This window comes from Diuraphis noxia, unplaced genomic scaffold, assembly GCF_037042655.1.
Source record: "Diuraphis noxia isolate RWA-SAM2 unplaced genomic scaffold, SU_Dnox_SAM2 contig0002, whole genome shotgun sequence".
Lineage (NCBI taxonomy): Eukaryota > Metazoa > Arthropoda > Insecta > Hemiptera > Aphididae > Diuraphis > Diuraphis noxia.
In genome coordinates this window covers 54,066,924-54,083,827 of record NW_028301712.1, presented here as the reverse complement: position 1 = coordinate 54,083,827, position 16,904 = coordinate 54,066,924, and the positions used below count along the sequence as shown (strand labels likewise).

At 29.6% G+C, this 16,904-nt stretch overlaps 2 protein-coding genes across 4 annotated transcripts; both read right to left on the bottom strand.

The window, feature by feature from the left end:
• Window positions 1-1,552: 1,552 nt before the first annotated feature.
• On the bottom strand, window positions 1,553-16,501 carry jim (zinc finger protein jim). Of its 3 annotated transcripts, none has more exons than XM_015519151.2 (6): window positions 16,362-16,501; window positions 11,590-11,697; window positions 6,272-6,493; window positions 5,594-6,211; window positions 3,621-3,773; window positions 1,553-3,563 (listed from the first exon to the last, which is right to left on the bottom strand). In XM_015519151.2, the coding sequence occupies exons 1-6, from the start codon at window positions 16,387-16,389 to the stop codon at window positions 2,755-2,757; spliced, it is 1,938 nt and encodes a 645-aa protein (XP_015374637.1). In that variant the 5' UTR covers window positions 16,390-16,501; the 3' UTR covers window positions 1,553-2,754. The 3 variants fall into 3 exon arrangements, with proteins under 3 accessions (XP_015374637.1, XP_015374638.1, XP_015374639.1); XM_015519152.2 differs by having other exon boundaries at window positions 5,678-6,211; XM_015519153.2 differs by lacking the exons at window positions 11,590-11,697; window positions 16,362-16,501 and adding an exon at window positions 6,622-6,808.
• On the bottom strand, window positions 13,706-16,503 carry LOC149058671 (wee1-like protein kinase). Its single transcript, XM_015519154.2, has 2 exons — window positions 16,362-16,503; window positions 13,706-15,888 (listed from the first exon to the last, which is right to left on the bottom strand). The coding sequence occupies exon 2, from the start codon at window positions 15,852-15,854 to the stop codon at window positions 14,280-14,282; it is 1,575 nt and encodes a 524-aa protein (XP_015374640.1). The 5' UTR covers window positions 15,855-15,888; window positions 16,362-16,503; the 3' UTR covers window positions 13,706-14,279.
• Window positions 16,504-16,904: the final 401 nt, after the last annotated feature.

The window sequence follows — 16,904 nt, the reverse complement described above, 5'->3', positions numbered from 1 at the left end:
GTTCACCCTATTATTATTTAGCACTGTAATGACGTATTGCATTCTATTTATACTATACTTAATAATTATGTCTATAATTAATTTAATTGTTAAGCATAAAATCTAAAAATATTCGTAGAACGATAGAGCAAAAAAAAAAATATTGAAATAGACGATTTTCATTTTTGGTTTTTGGTTTTAGAGGCCCCTTAGAGTTGGAGGCCCGTGTGCGTTGCACACTTTGCTCACCCAGTAGTGGCGGCACTGAATTTATAGGGTTCCATGTCATTTTATTCATTTACATTTTTTTATATATAACCAAGAGTCCAAGACAAAAAATATTTAATTTAAGAGGATATCAACGCACTATTTGTTTTATTTCTGATCCACGCGTAACATAGACAAAATGCATTTACGCAGAATCATTTTTTCTATGTCTTTAAGTAATTTTAGAGTAAAACCTCCCATTACAAAAAAAGATAGAGAATAATATTTTTGAGGAAATGGCATATCGATTTTATATTTTATTGTCTTATTGATATTTGACTTTGTATTCCAATTTCTAAATAATAAAAAAATACCGTACATTTAAATGATGTTGAAATTATTTAGAGACAATATTTAGACAAATCGCGATGTCATTCCCTCAAAAATATTATTCTCTATCTTTTTTTTAATGGGAGATTTTACTCTAAAATTACTTACAGACAGGAAAAATGATTCTGCGTAAATGCGTGTTTTCTATGTTACGAGTGAATCAGAGAGAGGAAACCAATAGTGCGCTGATATCCTCTTAATTCTTTAATTTTAGGAAGCCTAACACACCTAAGCTGATTTTGTTAACGTTGTTAATGTTACTTATGATTTTGATATAACATTTTATTATTAACCATTCTAAATTCACTTTCCAATATCTTCACTAAAGAAAGCTATGCCAGTATGCCACAGATTAGAAAATTTTAAAACAACCCATTTATGAGCCAATATTTGCATGCATTTATCATAATACTGTACGTACATGTGTAATGTATATTGATTAAGAACAAGATGTATGGTACATAGCAATTTGCTATTTTATAATATTCTCAATTAAAAACAATTTTTATTTAAAAGAATATTTATGATCTATACGACTATACTAATAATAGCAGTTAACACATTAAGTAAATTATATGAATAATAAACAGAATCAAATATTCAAATATACAAAAAGACACGGGAGTCAGACAAATAATATTGCATAAATTATTTATTTTACTGAAGAGTTTATGAAAAATAAGTTTATTTAGGGAACCTACATTAGATTTGATTACTTCAAAATAATAATATCTTCACTTTTGATTCATCTATACACTTGTCAAATTATTAAGATAGGACAGGTAGGTGAAAAAATTTATTAGACAAATTTAAAGTTTGTATTTCTAAAGAAGGAAAGGAAGATAAATTTGTTGAAGAAGCTCATTTGTATTTTAAATTGGTTATACAATATAATTTTCAATTTTTGGAATCACAAATATTTTTTGTTGTTACATTTGAAACAACTGAATATAAAAATAAAAGATTCACAAGAATGTTATATTATACAATACTGCTATTTTAATAGCACATAATTTATTTTACATTATAATGTTTTTTTTTTCAGACAAAACACATTATAACTTGTAGTTTAACAAATTTGATAGGTAAAAAAAATAAATAAACTTCCCTATATTATAGGGCTATTCTAATTTTAAATAATAAATATTAAAAAATCTTATTTTTAAAATAATTATAACCTCTTAAACGTATACATTCATAATAATATATACATATTAATGTATGTCTAATCTATTTGTTTTCTTCATATATACAAAATATTTGTTTAAATGGAAAACAAAATTACGATCATACAAAGAACACACTGAATAGCATACATATTTCTCGGTTTGAAGATACATGCATGATTAGCAAGTCTACTAGTTCCACCAAGTAGGTATTAAACTGAATGACCCTAATGTTATTCAATTAATGAGCAAAATGGTACATATTATAGTAAATAATTTTGGAAATAAAAAATAGACTTATAAAGTCTTCATAATTTTAAATATTATTTTAACAGTATTACTAGAAGTATTTATTGTGAATACAATTTTTTGCCTTAAGTTTTCAATTAGAATGGCTATTGAATTATGGAGGAAGTATAAAAATAAGTATCTATTTAGTTTTCATACACAATTTTCAACGTTTCAATATTTTTAGTTATTTAAATAGTTGGATAATAAATGATTTTTAGTAGAATTTTAAACTGAAGACCATAATAATATTTATCCAATAGGATAATTATAATAGTTATTAAGTAAGACATATTTTAGAGTAAGTAAGACAAAATTTTAGTCTATAGAGAAAAAAAACATAAAATATGAAGAAAAATAACAAAAAAAATAAATTCTATAACAAAATTAAAAATGTTAAAGGAAAAATATTTAAATATGTTTAGTTAATTTTTATCTGTTAAGACTATACACAACAGAAATCACCATAGTATTAAGTTTTATGAGTTATATTTAATTGGTAACATGTATTAATTTAAGAATATTTTAGAGAGAACAACATGGTAACACAAGGGTTTGTCTTTTTGAGAAACAATTTCCCAACTAATGTTTCACGGACTAAATATGTTTCGTCATTAACAAAAATAATAAAATTATCCATTCCAAAAGTTCAGAACATATCACATTCACCACTTTTAGTACTAATCATAATTGACAAGTAACCGTACATTTTTTAACTAAATTTTTATTGGACAACTGCTATTGTTGCAGCTGTTGTAAGGTTTGCAGGTGACTTAAAATCTGTTGTATTGTTAACTACTGTTGATGCACCTTTAAATTCTGGTGGAGGTGGAGGAACATGATTAACTGGAGAAGAAGATACAAAACTTTGTTGAGGATGATGGTGATTTGCAAAAGGTGATGGCATTGCATAGCATTGTGGGAAGTATAATTCTGGTTTCACAATGCCTGATGGTTGATTGAGTATAGTATTTAAGTGTGGTGGCCTGCCTGGTTTACCGCTTTCGGATCTTCGCTTATTTGCATGAGGGTTCATATGGTTATCAATATGACGTTTTACTTCTTGTTCGGTACCAAATCGACGACGACAGTTTGGCATTGGACAGCAAAATGGCCTTTCTCCTTGGTGAGTTCTTGTATGTTGATCAAGGATGGCTTTTTGCCTGAAATCCTTGCCACATTGCAAACATTTATATGGTTTCTCACCAGTATGTATACGTAAATGTTGATTTAGTATAGTACGTTGTCTAAAATTCCTTCCACAATAAATACATGTGAATGGTTTTTCATTTGAATGTATACGTAGGTGTTGGGTGAGGTGTGACTGTTGTCGAAATCGTTTACCACACTCAACACATGGGTAAGGTCGAGATTCTATATGAATGCAACCATGTTGAAGTAAAGTAGATTTCTGTTTGAATTCTTTATTACAAATTGGACAACGAACATAAAGTGGCATGCCAGCACTGCGACCATGTTGGATTACATCAGGTAGACTTTTACCAGCCTGGCCAAAAATTTCATGCACAACACCTAAAGAGGAATACATATATTAATTTGCAACAACAAAAGCCAATTAATTTTGGTTACCTTTAGCATCTTTAAAATATGCAGGGAACTGAGGAGCATTTTCTGGAGAAAAACACGAATCATTTGAATCATATTGTCCACTTTTAGATTGCGGCAATGGCACATCTTGTGGCCAAAGTTGCCCATTTTTATACACTAAGTGTGGACCAACATCTAGAAAAATTAAAAATATCATAAAAATGAGAACCTTAATTCTTTAAAATTTACTTTAAGTCTTCTACAAGTTTAGCAATTAGGAATTCGCAATCAAGCCTTTTGAGATAAAAAACAAATGAAGCTAAATGTTTGTTTTAGGAATGAAATTAAATATTTAAATATTAATGTTAGAAACTCAACAAATTTAAAAAGGAATAAAATGATTGTCGAACACAAAAATGTTTAATTCAAAATTAAAAACTATAATAAATTCAATATAAGATATAGGAAATATTTCATACAATGTAAAATATTCAACAGTTCTATGTCTACTAATTATAAATGAAAAACCATTTTTAATAGTTAAAATTTATATTTTTCATTTAACTTTTAATAGTTTAACTAAATTAAAAATTTTATTTTGTAGACATAGAACTCCTGTGTTGCTGAATGGAGCTTTATCTCACCTTCCTTGAGCGGAGCGACATTTTCTCCTTGGACGTTATCACCAATAATCCATGTGCAGCGTAACTAATTTAAAAGAACATGCCGCTCCGAACCGGATTGAAGCCACCAGACAGACAACACAACAATACCTTTAAAACTCATCACTTCAATGAATAAGTTTTATGAATTATGTTTCATGTTTTTCAAGTTGTGCTCGACATTAATAATCAGGAATACCATTTAAGATTTAATTTTATATTTGTCTTTAAATTTGAAAACTGTACACATCAAAAGGAATAACATGAAAGGGAATATACCTATTAAATAAATTATAAGGATAAAATAATTTAAAAAAAAAAAAACAAACATAAATAAGACAAAAATGCAAATTAAGTTAATGAATTAACTAAAAAAAAAATAGGTATAAATATTATATTACTAACAATAATGGAAAATAAATTTTAACTGAAAATAAAATATATTCAGACCTATTGTTATCATTTTCCACGTTTAATTTTATTTAATTTAAATTGTTTATTGTACATAATAATTAACTCTCAATAGACAATCTAAATAATACTAGATATTAATTATTCATAAAATAATGTAATATCTTTTTTATTATTTACAAGAAAAATATAATGTTACAAATTATATTAAAAAATATTGAAAAAAAAACAATTATAATAATAAGAACATTTTTAAGGATGTTGATCAAGCTAACTTATCATTTTATCAAAACAGATCAGGCATGGTTTAAAATATCACTCCACAATTTAAAAAGCACATAATATCTGATTAATTTTAAAAAAATGTTAATACGTTGAGAAATAGTGACAATAGGCAGAAAAACGTGTATTAGTAAACAGCAATTATAATAGGTAGCATAACATTTAATCATACGGATGCAGAGAAACTTTTTTTGCAAGCCATCCTGAAAACAGTACTTAATTTAAGATTTTTTGCATATCCTAACCTAACATGGGTCAGAATTTATTTTTTTTCAATTTCAGTTACAACTCTCATGGGGAGACCTTCTTCATTTCTGATGTGAGCAATATTTGTCCTAACAATAGTTCTTGGGTAAGATCTTGTAGGTATATCAAACAAGTTAAAAGAAGTTTTGGGGCTGTTAGATAAAGAATTATAGGTAGAAGAATTTAATTGCTTAATTTTAAGATTGTTTTGTAACAATCTAGAAGCAACATTTCTAAAATTAGAGTTGTTCAATTGTTGTTCGTCTTGTGAGCTATCACTTAAATTCGGGTAGTATTTCATTCTAAACGCTTCAGCTGAAGACTTGAGAAAAGCGTTTAAATTAGTGTGAAGTTGCGAGGGCGGAGGTGAACTTGAGGAATCACTACTATTTAACGAGGAATGAGAGTGCTCGCCTTGGTGAGTGCGGACGTGCTGGTTCAGGATGGCTTTCTGCCGAAAAGCCTTGCCGCAGTCTCCACACCCGTACGGTTTCTCACCCGAATGAATCCGTAAATGCTGGTTGAGGATTGCTCGCTGTCTGAAGGTTCGCTCACAGTAAACACATACAAATGGTTTTTCATTGGCATGGATACGCACATGCTGCGTAAGATGAGACTGTTGACGAAATCGTTTACCGCAATCACTGCACACAAATGGTCTTGAGTCAGTATGAATTCGCTCGTGTTGCATTAGCGTAGCCTTTTGTTTAAAGTCTTTGCCACATGAAAGACATTTGAATAGACGCAGATCAGAACCTTTTTTTCCTGATGCTTCTTGTTGTTGGTGAATAAGGTCTGGCATATTAGGAAAATCACCAGACGCTTCTGCTGGATTTAACGGTGTTAACATGACACCGGGCTGCTTTAAATAGGACATGAAACTTGATGGACTCAACATATGTGGAGGGCCTCCTCTCACACCAGAATAGTAATTGGAAGGGTCGGCTGGACCATAATGGCCTGGTTGGGTTCGATCAGATTCAACTACATTGTCTTCTGGTGGTGTTTCATCTTCTCCACCATTTCCAGAACCTATTCAAGATATTGAAATAAAGTTATATTTGTACTGGATGAACTACATTTTTTACTTACCTTGAATCGAATGATTGGTATTAGGGTATGGTGATGGTAAAGGTGAAGCAATCGTTGATTGAGATGCCTGTTCAGTGGATTGTTCAGCTGGTTCATGTTGAGATGATACAAGAGCTGGATAACCGTTTTGTGAAGGCCCTGGACCCCATTGGGAATTACTGCTGTTAGGCCCTTGTTGAGGGTGGCCATCTTTGTTGTATATAACATATGGAGCACCGTTCTCTGTAAATGAAAAATACAAACTCAAAATCACTTATATACTTTTAAATGAGTCATAACAACAACAAGCAGATAGATCAAATTTCTTAATTTAACGAATTTAAACCTGCCCACTAGATTGTGTAAAATACCTTCATCAGATTTGGGTGTTTCCTGCGAATTGATGATCATTGGTCTTATACATTAAATTAAGAAAATAATATTTAGGTGTCTAATGAACGCCTACAACGAAAAATTTTCTATTGATGATTAAATAAAATAAATAAATACGAAAATAAAACCGAAAAAACGAGTAAACGTAATGTCGAAGAAGAATACTAAATAACTGATAAAAAGCACATTTTTTTATCACAAAATATTGGATTTTTTTTCTTCTCTTTTTCCTGATTTACGTAGTATGATTACAACGTTGCCGTTTAAACATATGGTTGCGGCCACTTTTAGATAGCAGCACAAAATATGACGTCAGACGTGAGTGCCACCCGGTGTCCGTGCCGGTGCCGGAGCTGCCATAGTGCCATACTGCCATGTTGTTATTTATTTTATCAAATATTTGTGCTGCTTATTCAGATATTCGAATTTATACAAACATGAATTAAAGCTAATATTCATACGAAGAAATTAATAATAATAAGTATATTTTCTTTTACTATTTCCTAGTATTACATTATATTTAATTTTTCATGTTCATTTTGATGTACGTTGACGAAAAAAAATGTACGTTGTAGATAATCAATCCTTATGATATATAAAGTATAGTAAATCTTGAAAGTACAGACTCAGGGACGTGCCTAGACATTTTTAAATTTAAAGAATTTTTTTATAACTAAATATCATAAAATATTTAGCCATTTAGGTAACTCATACATTGTGTACTCCACCCTGGCCACGATCCAAACAGGATATAAAGGGGGCCGAGGGGGGATATAAATGATTAATCATTCGTAAAAAAAATATAGTATGTGATGAATTATCATAAGTTTTTTACTTCCCATCACCTGGTTTTTATTTCTCGGGGTGCCCTTCGTTGGTAGTTAAATAATTTTCTTAAATTATCAATAAAAAAAAAACGGCAAATTGAATAAGTTACCAAAAAATTTTAAAAAAACCCAGAGAAGGTGGTCAGCTGTTCAGCTGTAGTAGATTTCGAGTGTTCCTCATTATTGAATAAGTCATTACTCATTGTTAGATATTAAATTTGAATCTAATAATAAATGAATATAAGATGTAATGCATGTACGAAAAATGGTTTTGAGCGAAGACGGTGTGACGACCTCAATTATTTCTAAGGATTTTTTATAATTTATTTATAGGTACTATTAGTAATTTAGTTTTGTATTAAATAATAATTCAGAAGTTAATCTAATTTTTTCCAAGAACACAGCATACATATATTTTATGTTATAATTATTATAAATTATAATAAAACATCAACATCATATATCATCAAGTTTCATAATAAGTTGATTCACTGTAATTTTTAAACTAAAGGAGCTACAAGTGTTCTGCTGAGCGTAAATTTGTTATATTACGCACTGCTAAGACGGAGACAACAAATACCACTGTTACGTACTCTTAAGCCAATGCAGACGAAAGATTTAGACACAAATTTATAATAGAATAGGTAGATAGTGTAAGCTCGAAGCATATATAGTTTAAAATTAACTGCATATAACCTTAAAAATTTCATTGCGTATAAAAAATTAATATATGTGATGGCAAAAAAATATCAGGAAAAATTCTTACGTTAATACGATTTTAAATTCTGAGCGGAGCGATGAATGTATTGATTTTACCATGATGTGTGTTTTTTTTTTTGTGTCTGTCATCACGTTTTGGGGCAGTAAAAGTGCTTCGATTTTTGACTTCAGTACCTCGTTCGATCAGAAAGTGAATCTAGTTGGGACTTTGGGGGTTCAAAAGTGAAAAATTCTTAATACTTTTCTAAATAAAACTAAACAAACTAAAAATTAAGGGAAAACCGGGAAATTTTACGCACACTCATTTTTCGACAAAATCGATTTTGGTTTTTGATGTAATTTTAAAACAAATGACCATAGATTACATGAAATTTTCACCGAATGTTTATATAATTATATTCTATCCACCATAAAATTTTCAAAAATTTTCGACTTAAGTTAAACATTCATAGGCATTTGAAATTTTCGATCATTATTAGTTTTTTTTAAATTAATATTCATAGTCACAATTCTTTTTTATAAGCATTCAAAGTTTGAATTTTGACAAAATACGTAAAAATCACGAAAATTCACAAATTTTTTTAAGCTAGAAATTCTTAAAAAATGTTCTTTTTAAATCTAAGATTTAAAAATTTAATACAAGATTCCTTACAAGTTTTTCAATCTTTATTACAAATAAAAAGTCCACCGGAAATTCAAATTACATTTTTATGAGCTTTTGAAATTTAAATTTTTACAACATTGGATTTTCACTTTTAGCGATTTCCTTATTTTGGTGTAACTCTAAAACAAATGACCTCAAATACTTGAAATTTTGATTGAATGTTCATATAGGCATTTTATATATTTGATAAAATTTTCAAAATATTTAGATTTGTTTTGAGCTGTTTACTGACATTTTAATTTTTCTACTTTTTTACTTTTTTTTTCTATAAATCGATAAAAATTTATTTATTTTTTTTTTTTTATTGATCGCAAAAAATTGAAATTTTCAATTTGTCTGAAATTTTTTTTTTTGAAGTGTCAATAAAAATTTTTTGGCCCTATCAAAATACTTGAAAATTTAATACAAAGTTCCTCATAATTTATTCTTATAGTGAATAAAAAATTATAAGAATACATAGGCACAATTTTTTTTAATTAGCATTTGAAGTTCAAATATTGACAAAAATTCGTCAAAACCATGAATTTTTTTTTTGTGTTTGTCATTACGTTTTGGGGCAGTAAAAATACTTCGACTTTTAACTTCAATACCTTGTTAAATCAGAAAATGAATCTAGTTGACACTTTGGGGGATCAAAAGAAAAAATTCTTAATATTTTTATAAATAATCGGGATAAACAAACTAAAAATTAACGGAAAAACAGGAAATTGGACGTACAATCAGTATTCGACAAAATCGATTTTGATTTTTGATGTAACTTTAAAACGAATGACCATTGGTACATGAAATTTTCACCGAATGTTTATATAAGTACCTATATCCTATCCACCATGAAATTTTTAAAAAAATTTGACTTAAGTTGAACTATTCATAGGTATATTATGCAATTTTCAATCATTATTAGTTTTTTTTTAAATGAATATCGATAAAAATTTATTTTTTAGGTAGAAAATCTTGAAAATGTAATACAAGACTTTTAACATATTATTACAACAGCAGTTGGAAAATAAAAGAAATTCATAGTTACAATTTGTTTTTAAGCATTTGAATTTCAAATATTGACAAAAATTCGTTAAAACCATGAATATTTGCGAATTATTTTGTAGTTGAAAATTCATAATATTGTTTGTATTTTATCTAAGTTTATAAAATTCAACACTAAGTTTTCCATAAGTTTTGCTTCAAATAGCTATAGAGAAAATTTGAAGCGTCATTATAAGAAAAATGTTTTGAGCGTTTGAGTTTTAAATTTTTATGAAATCGCGTAATGATAACGATTTATCCTCAAACCAGGTATCTGGTATATGTATATCTATGATAATATAAGGTATTATGAATTATGATAACTACATGATAACTACACTAATTGATTAACCATGCCTTATGCAAAATGCGTCTTAATTGAAAAATAAAATATTTGTTTCAAAATAGAATATATGACAATATTTAAATATTATATATCCTAGACTGACAAATCATCTCCGTTCAGAATCGTTTTTCGTATACAATGATACCTATCATTGCATTCAAAATTAATCCCATCCATTACAGTAACCTAGCTACTGTACAGCAGAGCGACATCCACGACTTACCCGCTTTTTTTACATATTGAATCGCCACGATAAATTGATAAAATATCTAATAAGACCACTATATTTCGTTTAAATTTGGTAAATAATTTTATTTATCGTTGAACTAAAATGTGTATGAAATTATGAAGTATGCATATTATATATTTTCGAAATTTTTAAAATGTCATAAAATAAACTTACGAGGAACGTTATATTACATTTTCATGCTTTTTGAATAATTGCCATACCAAATTATCGGGAATACCAAAACCCGCTGAAGATTGAATCATGTTTATATTTTTCTACCTCTGATGGTAAGAATACACTAAATATACCACATTTTTGTAAAACTAATACTGAGCATTGGCGCAAATAGGTGCCAAGAGGATTTGTGCACTATCCCCACGAACAAAAAAATCAGACTTTTTCTTTTATATTTTGATTGTTTTGTGGTAAATAATTTGCATATTGTATTTATAATTCATATATAGCAATGTTCCAGTAATATATTATCAACCACAGGGTTATACATTTTCTACGATTCTCCGAACAATTATTATATTATAGCAATGATTCACTAATTAATCAATATCAAATAAAGAGACAAGAGACGAATTCTACAATGAATGATATACCGGTGTCCCAAAGAGATTTGACATTCTGACAAATGAAATAACTTTTGTTCTAATCAATATTTTTTAAAAATTTCTTTTAAATATAATCCATAGACACTTGCGCTACATTTTTAGAATACATTTTTTATTTTTTATTTTTTAATACTGAAAATAAAAAACTTAAAAATTGATAAAAAATGTTTTCGAAATATTCAATATAGCCAATTTGTAAATCTGATTTTTAGAAAAATGTATATGGTAAAAACACTTATTTAAGTTAAATGGCTGATTTTTTAAAATAGCAATATTTTCGTTAAGTAAATTACGATCTAGTTTATGTTAGAAATAGTTTAATTCCAAATAATATAAAGTTTTTTAAAAATATTTTATAAGAACATTTTTAAATGGGTGCATGTTAAAATATAATTATTATTTTTATTGCATTTATTATAATAATATGTGATGTATAAACTATAAATTACTATAATTTACTTAACGAAAATATTGATATTTAAAAAAATCCAATTTAAGTGAATAGCATTTAATTTACCTTGTGCAATGCAGTACATAAAATTCCGAGGAACTTTGAGGCCTGCTGCCAGACATGCCGCAAATGATGCTGAGAAATTGATTGCCATAATATCCCCGTCATCACTTCCTATATAAATTAAAAATAACAACAATTATTTTAAATATACAAAAATGTTTTAATAAATGTAACAAAGGGTTTATGGTTATGAAATATTCTTATATAATATATGTAATTTTACTCATACGATCTATTTAATACGCAATAGGCCAATAGCTAATAATGAATTAATCAATATTAATCTTAATAGTAGTTATTTTGTTATATTTGTAGTACACTAATAGGGAATGTTCCTAATAATTAATTGATTAATTTTAAGAAGATTTGATACCGTCACCATGATATTATACTGTTTTTGTGACTCAATAAAACGCGAGACGTAGAATTTTAGACTTATTCTTTACCAACATTAATACATTTTTCTATATCATTGTTAAACGTAGCTATTGATTTAGTGAAGCGATAAGAATTCAGAATTCAGAATATAGATTTGGACTTTTCGTCAAGTCTATTTAAGATCAAATTTTCCACATTTTTGATTTTATGTTCTCCAAAAGTTTTAATATGATATAACTTCTTTTTTTTTTTTTGTACAACTTTTTTAGGAATAAGGGGATACCTAATATAAAAATGTGGAAAAGTCGATCTTAAGGAGGTAATCTTGACAACAAATCTTATCGCTTTATTAGACCAACCGGTACGTTTGCAAAGAACAGGCCTTAAACCCTATGTCGAGCACGTGTTAGTGAAAATCATGATATCGAATCTCCTCAACATTAATATTAAAAACATAACGCTATTACCTAATATTAAAGCATTTGGTTTGATATAGAAAAATTAAAGGACATCATTGGCGTATACAATTTATGTGTAGGAGAACTGCAGTGTAAGAATCAAAATGCATATATAATATATATGCATTTTAATATACAGGCACGTATCCAGGGGGGGGGGGTCCATGGGGTCTGGACCCACCCCCCCCCCCCCCCCGAAATTTTTGTGCACCGGCACATAAAATCATTAGGGCTCAGCAAAGGTTTAGCAAGCATTAGGTTGTATATATCAATTAAGTATAAAAATTGTACTAACAATTTATTCCGACCCCCCCCCCCCAAAAAAAAAAAAAAAAATAAAATCTTGGCTACGTGCCTGTTAATATATATAATACCTAAATTAAATTTACAAAATACATGAAGTACATAAGCCAATTCAGAATACAACTTATTATACATAATACATCATAAATTCATAACATATGAATTTGAGAGATGACATACATAGATCATAGATATTTATTATTTATCAGAAAAATACTTTAAATTGTATTTTTGTTCTTCACGTCATTATATAAGGTACTACCTATGTAGGGAGGCAGTAAACACTATTTGGTGTAGTAATGGTTCAACAACGCCTTCTGATATTGTTTAAAAATGAAATGAATATTGTAACTACTGTCCTAATATGTTACCTCCATTATACGTTTCTACTTTGAAAATATAACTGGTCAGCTTTTTAAAAAATAGCTAATAGCTTGACAGTAATTTTTACTCTAATAATTACTTCCTATTTGTCAATGCTTCATATTTCTTAATGGTTTACTGGTGTAGTCACATATATCTGATCAATTAAAAATAAACTTTAAGACAAACTGAACTTCAATCTTATTTTAAATTTAACCAAATGGCTTTTGTTAGATATTTACTAGTTAGATGTATAATGTTTAGTATAATTTATATTTTCATCGATTGATGTAATATAAAAACAAGTAACCATAAGATTTAAAAGCATGCACATTTTATTTGAATTCTATAAAATACATGATTACTTAATTATGTCAATCATTGGTATAAAAATGTACTTGATCGTCAATATGGTAATATGTACCTATATTTATAAGTAAAGTAGATGATAGATTTCATCAATTCATATCAATAGCTGTTTAGGTAAATTATAGAAGTTTAATAGAAAAAGACTATTTGCCCCAGGTGTCATTCTTAATTTACATACTTGTCATATTAATGTCTTTTAGTTTGATAGGAGAATAGTTTTAATATTTTAAAACAAAACCAACTAGGTGTAGGTAAAAGTAATGTTATATTTTATGAATATACTTAAATAATTAAATTTATATACAAATATTACCAATATACACATCTAAAACAAAAAAAAAAACAAAATCACATTTAAAACAAGAAAATATATTAACAAATAATAATTAAAAAAATTAGTACTTATTACTATTTTTTTGTAATAGAATTATTTAAATTAAATTGTCCATCTTAATATTAATTAAACTTGCAAAATAAAATATATAAAATTGATAAATAAGTAGTAATTAAATCATAAATTGACAATACATTAATAATATTTTTTAGGCATTAAAATCCTTTGTAGTTTTTGGACTTCTATTTTTTTAATAATAACTAATTAGGTACTTAATACATTTGAAAATAATTTTCACGTCTTATCACAGAGTTATAAAATACAATAATGCTATAAAAATTATAAAAAAAATGTAAAGGGAGCAAATTAATACTTAAATAATTCTTACAATACTTGCCAATGCTTCAGAAATAATTTCTTCAGATAGAAAATAAAAAAACAAATACATAAATTAAATAAATTAATATTAATTACATTATGGCTTATAGTTAAACATTTGGAGTACTACACGATCTACTCATTTTTCTACCAACCAATCGCTTAATTCGTTCTTTTCTTGTTCGATATAGTTTTGAATGTTCATATCTTCTCTGTCCCAATGTTGTTCTTGATGGTGTTTGTGTTTCAACTGAGTAACAAGGTGCAAGGAACTTAGAACTTAATTTCCATACTTCCATTTCATCTTGTTGTTGTTTGACAGCAGCCATTCCTCTATCAAGTAAAAGATTAACCACTGTGGATGCTTTTGGCCTATTATTAGGATCCAAGTCAACCATTTTTTTAAGCATTTTTTCAAGACCAGTACTAAAAACTGGAGTTTGAGGCAATGAAAATTCGCCATCCCTTAAACGGTGCCATTCTGGTCCATTTTTAGGTAAATCTTTTTTAGTTGCTGCCTCATAAACAGTAAGCGCAGTTGAAAATACATCAGCTTTCTGTAATTGAGAATAATCATCACGTAATAGTTCTTTGGGTAAATAACGACAATCTCCATCTTCAATAGTTCGAACATCTTCAACACATATTGTATGTCCAAAGTCCCCAATTTTATAAACAAGATCTTTATCAATTGTTTCATCATCATCTAGATCTTCAGCAAACCACAGTGCTCCATCAGTACGGCATATTAATATGTTGGCAGCTTTGATGTCTAAATGTGCAAGCTTTTTAGAATGAATATGAGCTAAACCTTTACACACATGACATAACAATCGCCTTAAAGCACTATCACAAAACACATGATCAGATTCATGAATCATACGCTCCAGGGTTCCATCATTACAAAACTCTGTTTGAATGTAAATATGCCCTCTCTCATGCCAAGCTGTGAAATACGAGACTATATTTGGATGTCTTCCAATTACAGAGTGTGCATAAACTTCTTTACGAATAAAATATTCTTGGCTTTTATAAATTGTTTTTTTGGTCTTTTTAATAGCATATGTGATTCCATCTAATAAATTTGTACACTTGTATACCTCACCAAAAGCACCAGTTGCAATAAAATCATCCATCCTGAACTCTTCATTGAATCGAGAAGTTTGCAAATCGTAAATACTGACGTTGGTCACTTCACCTTCATTCATAAGATCTCTGATTGAAGGATCAACAGAAGGAGACGTTTTATTGTCAGGTGGAGTGGAAAAACTACTGTTACTGTCATGACTTGAATGATCTTCAGAACTGGAGAAACTTATGTTCTGTTTAGCTGGACATAGTCTTTTACGATGTTTGTTTTTTAATATTTCAATGCCAGTTGGTGTGAAGGGATTGACAGACAACCGAAACTTGTTAGAACGATTTGATTCACAGCTGGTGTCGCTTGATGGTGACTGGCCCCTGAGACGCACTTTATGCAAAGCCCGTGGTTTGAGGAACGGTGTCGAAGAGTCAACACCGATCTCAGGCGAAAAAGATCGGCGACTGTCGGGTGGCGATGGTGCGCTGGCGATAACCAAGGGTGGTATCGCTCTGTCAGCGTCGAAGCTGAGTCTTCTCATTTTTTGGACGAAAAACGACTCATCGTCACACTCCATCTTGTTGACACCTTCGTCCGGGTCCATTGCACTGACGCCTGCTGGCAAATATCACACGCGCCTTACAAAAAAAAAAATAAAAACCGTTTTGAAAACTAAACCGAAATTAAAAATTACAATAAACAATAATTATTGAGATTATCAATCATCGACACATTAAATTAAACAAAAAACCAATGATAAATGGCGGTGCTCTTCAACCGACTGTTGTCACTACTTATGAGTATTCAGTGTTGAATATTGATAGCAGCTGCTGCTGACCTGCAATTATAGCCGTGTGTTGCGAGGGAAAACGGCGCGCGTGCAGTGTAGCCCACACGCTGATAATACGTACAGTGCACACACTACATATGGAAATTAAAAAAATTAAATAAAAAATCATATTGTAATTTGTTATGCGAACGACACAAATTTTGAATTTTAACGCGCGCCACCTCGTAGTAATCGTCGACGTCAAAGGTACAATGGTGAATGGACATAGTATTGTTATTGTTATAATAATTTATTATTATGTGAGCATATTATCGATATTACCGTGTAGAAATGTGTCCGGTAATCCCATGGACGTCGGTGGTCCTCATGACTCGAGACGAGTACTCTACAGTGAACCGAGGATGTGCACAAAATAAAAAATATATTTGTTTCCACGTATCAACCTTGTTGTTATTTAAAAAAATTTTTTTTTACAACCACTGATAAGATGACGGGACGCGCGAACTGTGTAGGAGAGATGAAAAATTGAATTTGAAAATTAGATTAATATGGATCGCGATTATCTGCCGGCGCGTCGTCAGAGACTCGAAAAGCTCTGCGACCGCAGTAGCCGATAATACAAGACACGCTCGTGAACGGCACCGTACAGTAAACACCGGCTGCGACGACGGCGGCGGCGGCGGCTGCGGTGGCGGTGGCTACAGTACATTCGGGGGAGACGACGGTACGTGTGCGACTGGTCGACGGCGTACGTAATAAACGTCGGCGGTGAAGAGGGGGTGGGGCGTGGTGGTAAGGGGCGACGGAAAAAACCCGGCAAGCGCGCGCGCGCGCGCGCGCGCGCGCTCTCCTCCGCCATAGAGA

Excerpts from the sequence above, each read along its gene's own strand:
- jim (XM_015519151.2), bottom strand. The coding sequence starts at position 16,389 with ATGGGATTACCGGACACATTTCTACACG. Across the intron at positions 6,212-6,271 it reads TACCAATCATTCGATTCAAG|GTTCTGGAAATGGTGGAGAA; the intron begins GTAAGTAAAAAA and ends TATCTTGAATAG. Across the intron at positions 3,564-3,620 it reads ATATTTTAAAGATGCTAAAG|GTGTTGTGCATGAAATTTTT; the intron begins GTAACCAAAATT and ends ATTCCTCTTTAG.
- LOC149058671 (XM_015519154.2), bottom strand. The coding sequence starts at position 15,854 with ATGGACCCGGACGAAGGTGTCAACAAGATGGAGTGTGACGATGAGTCG.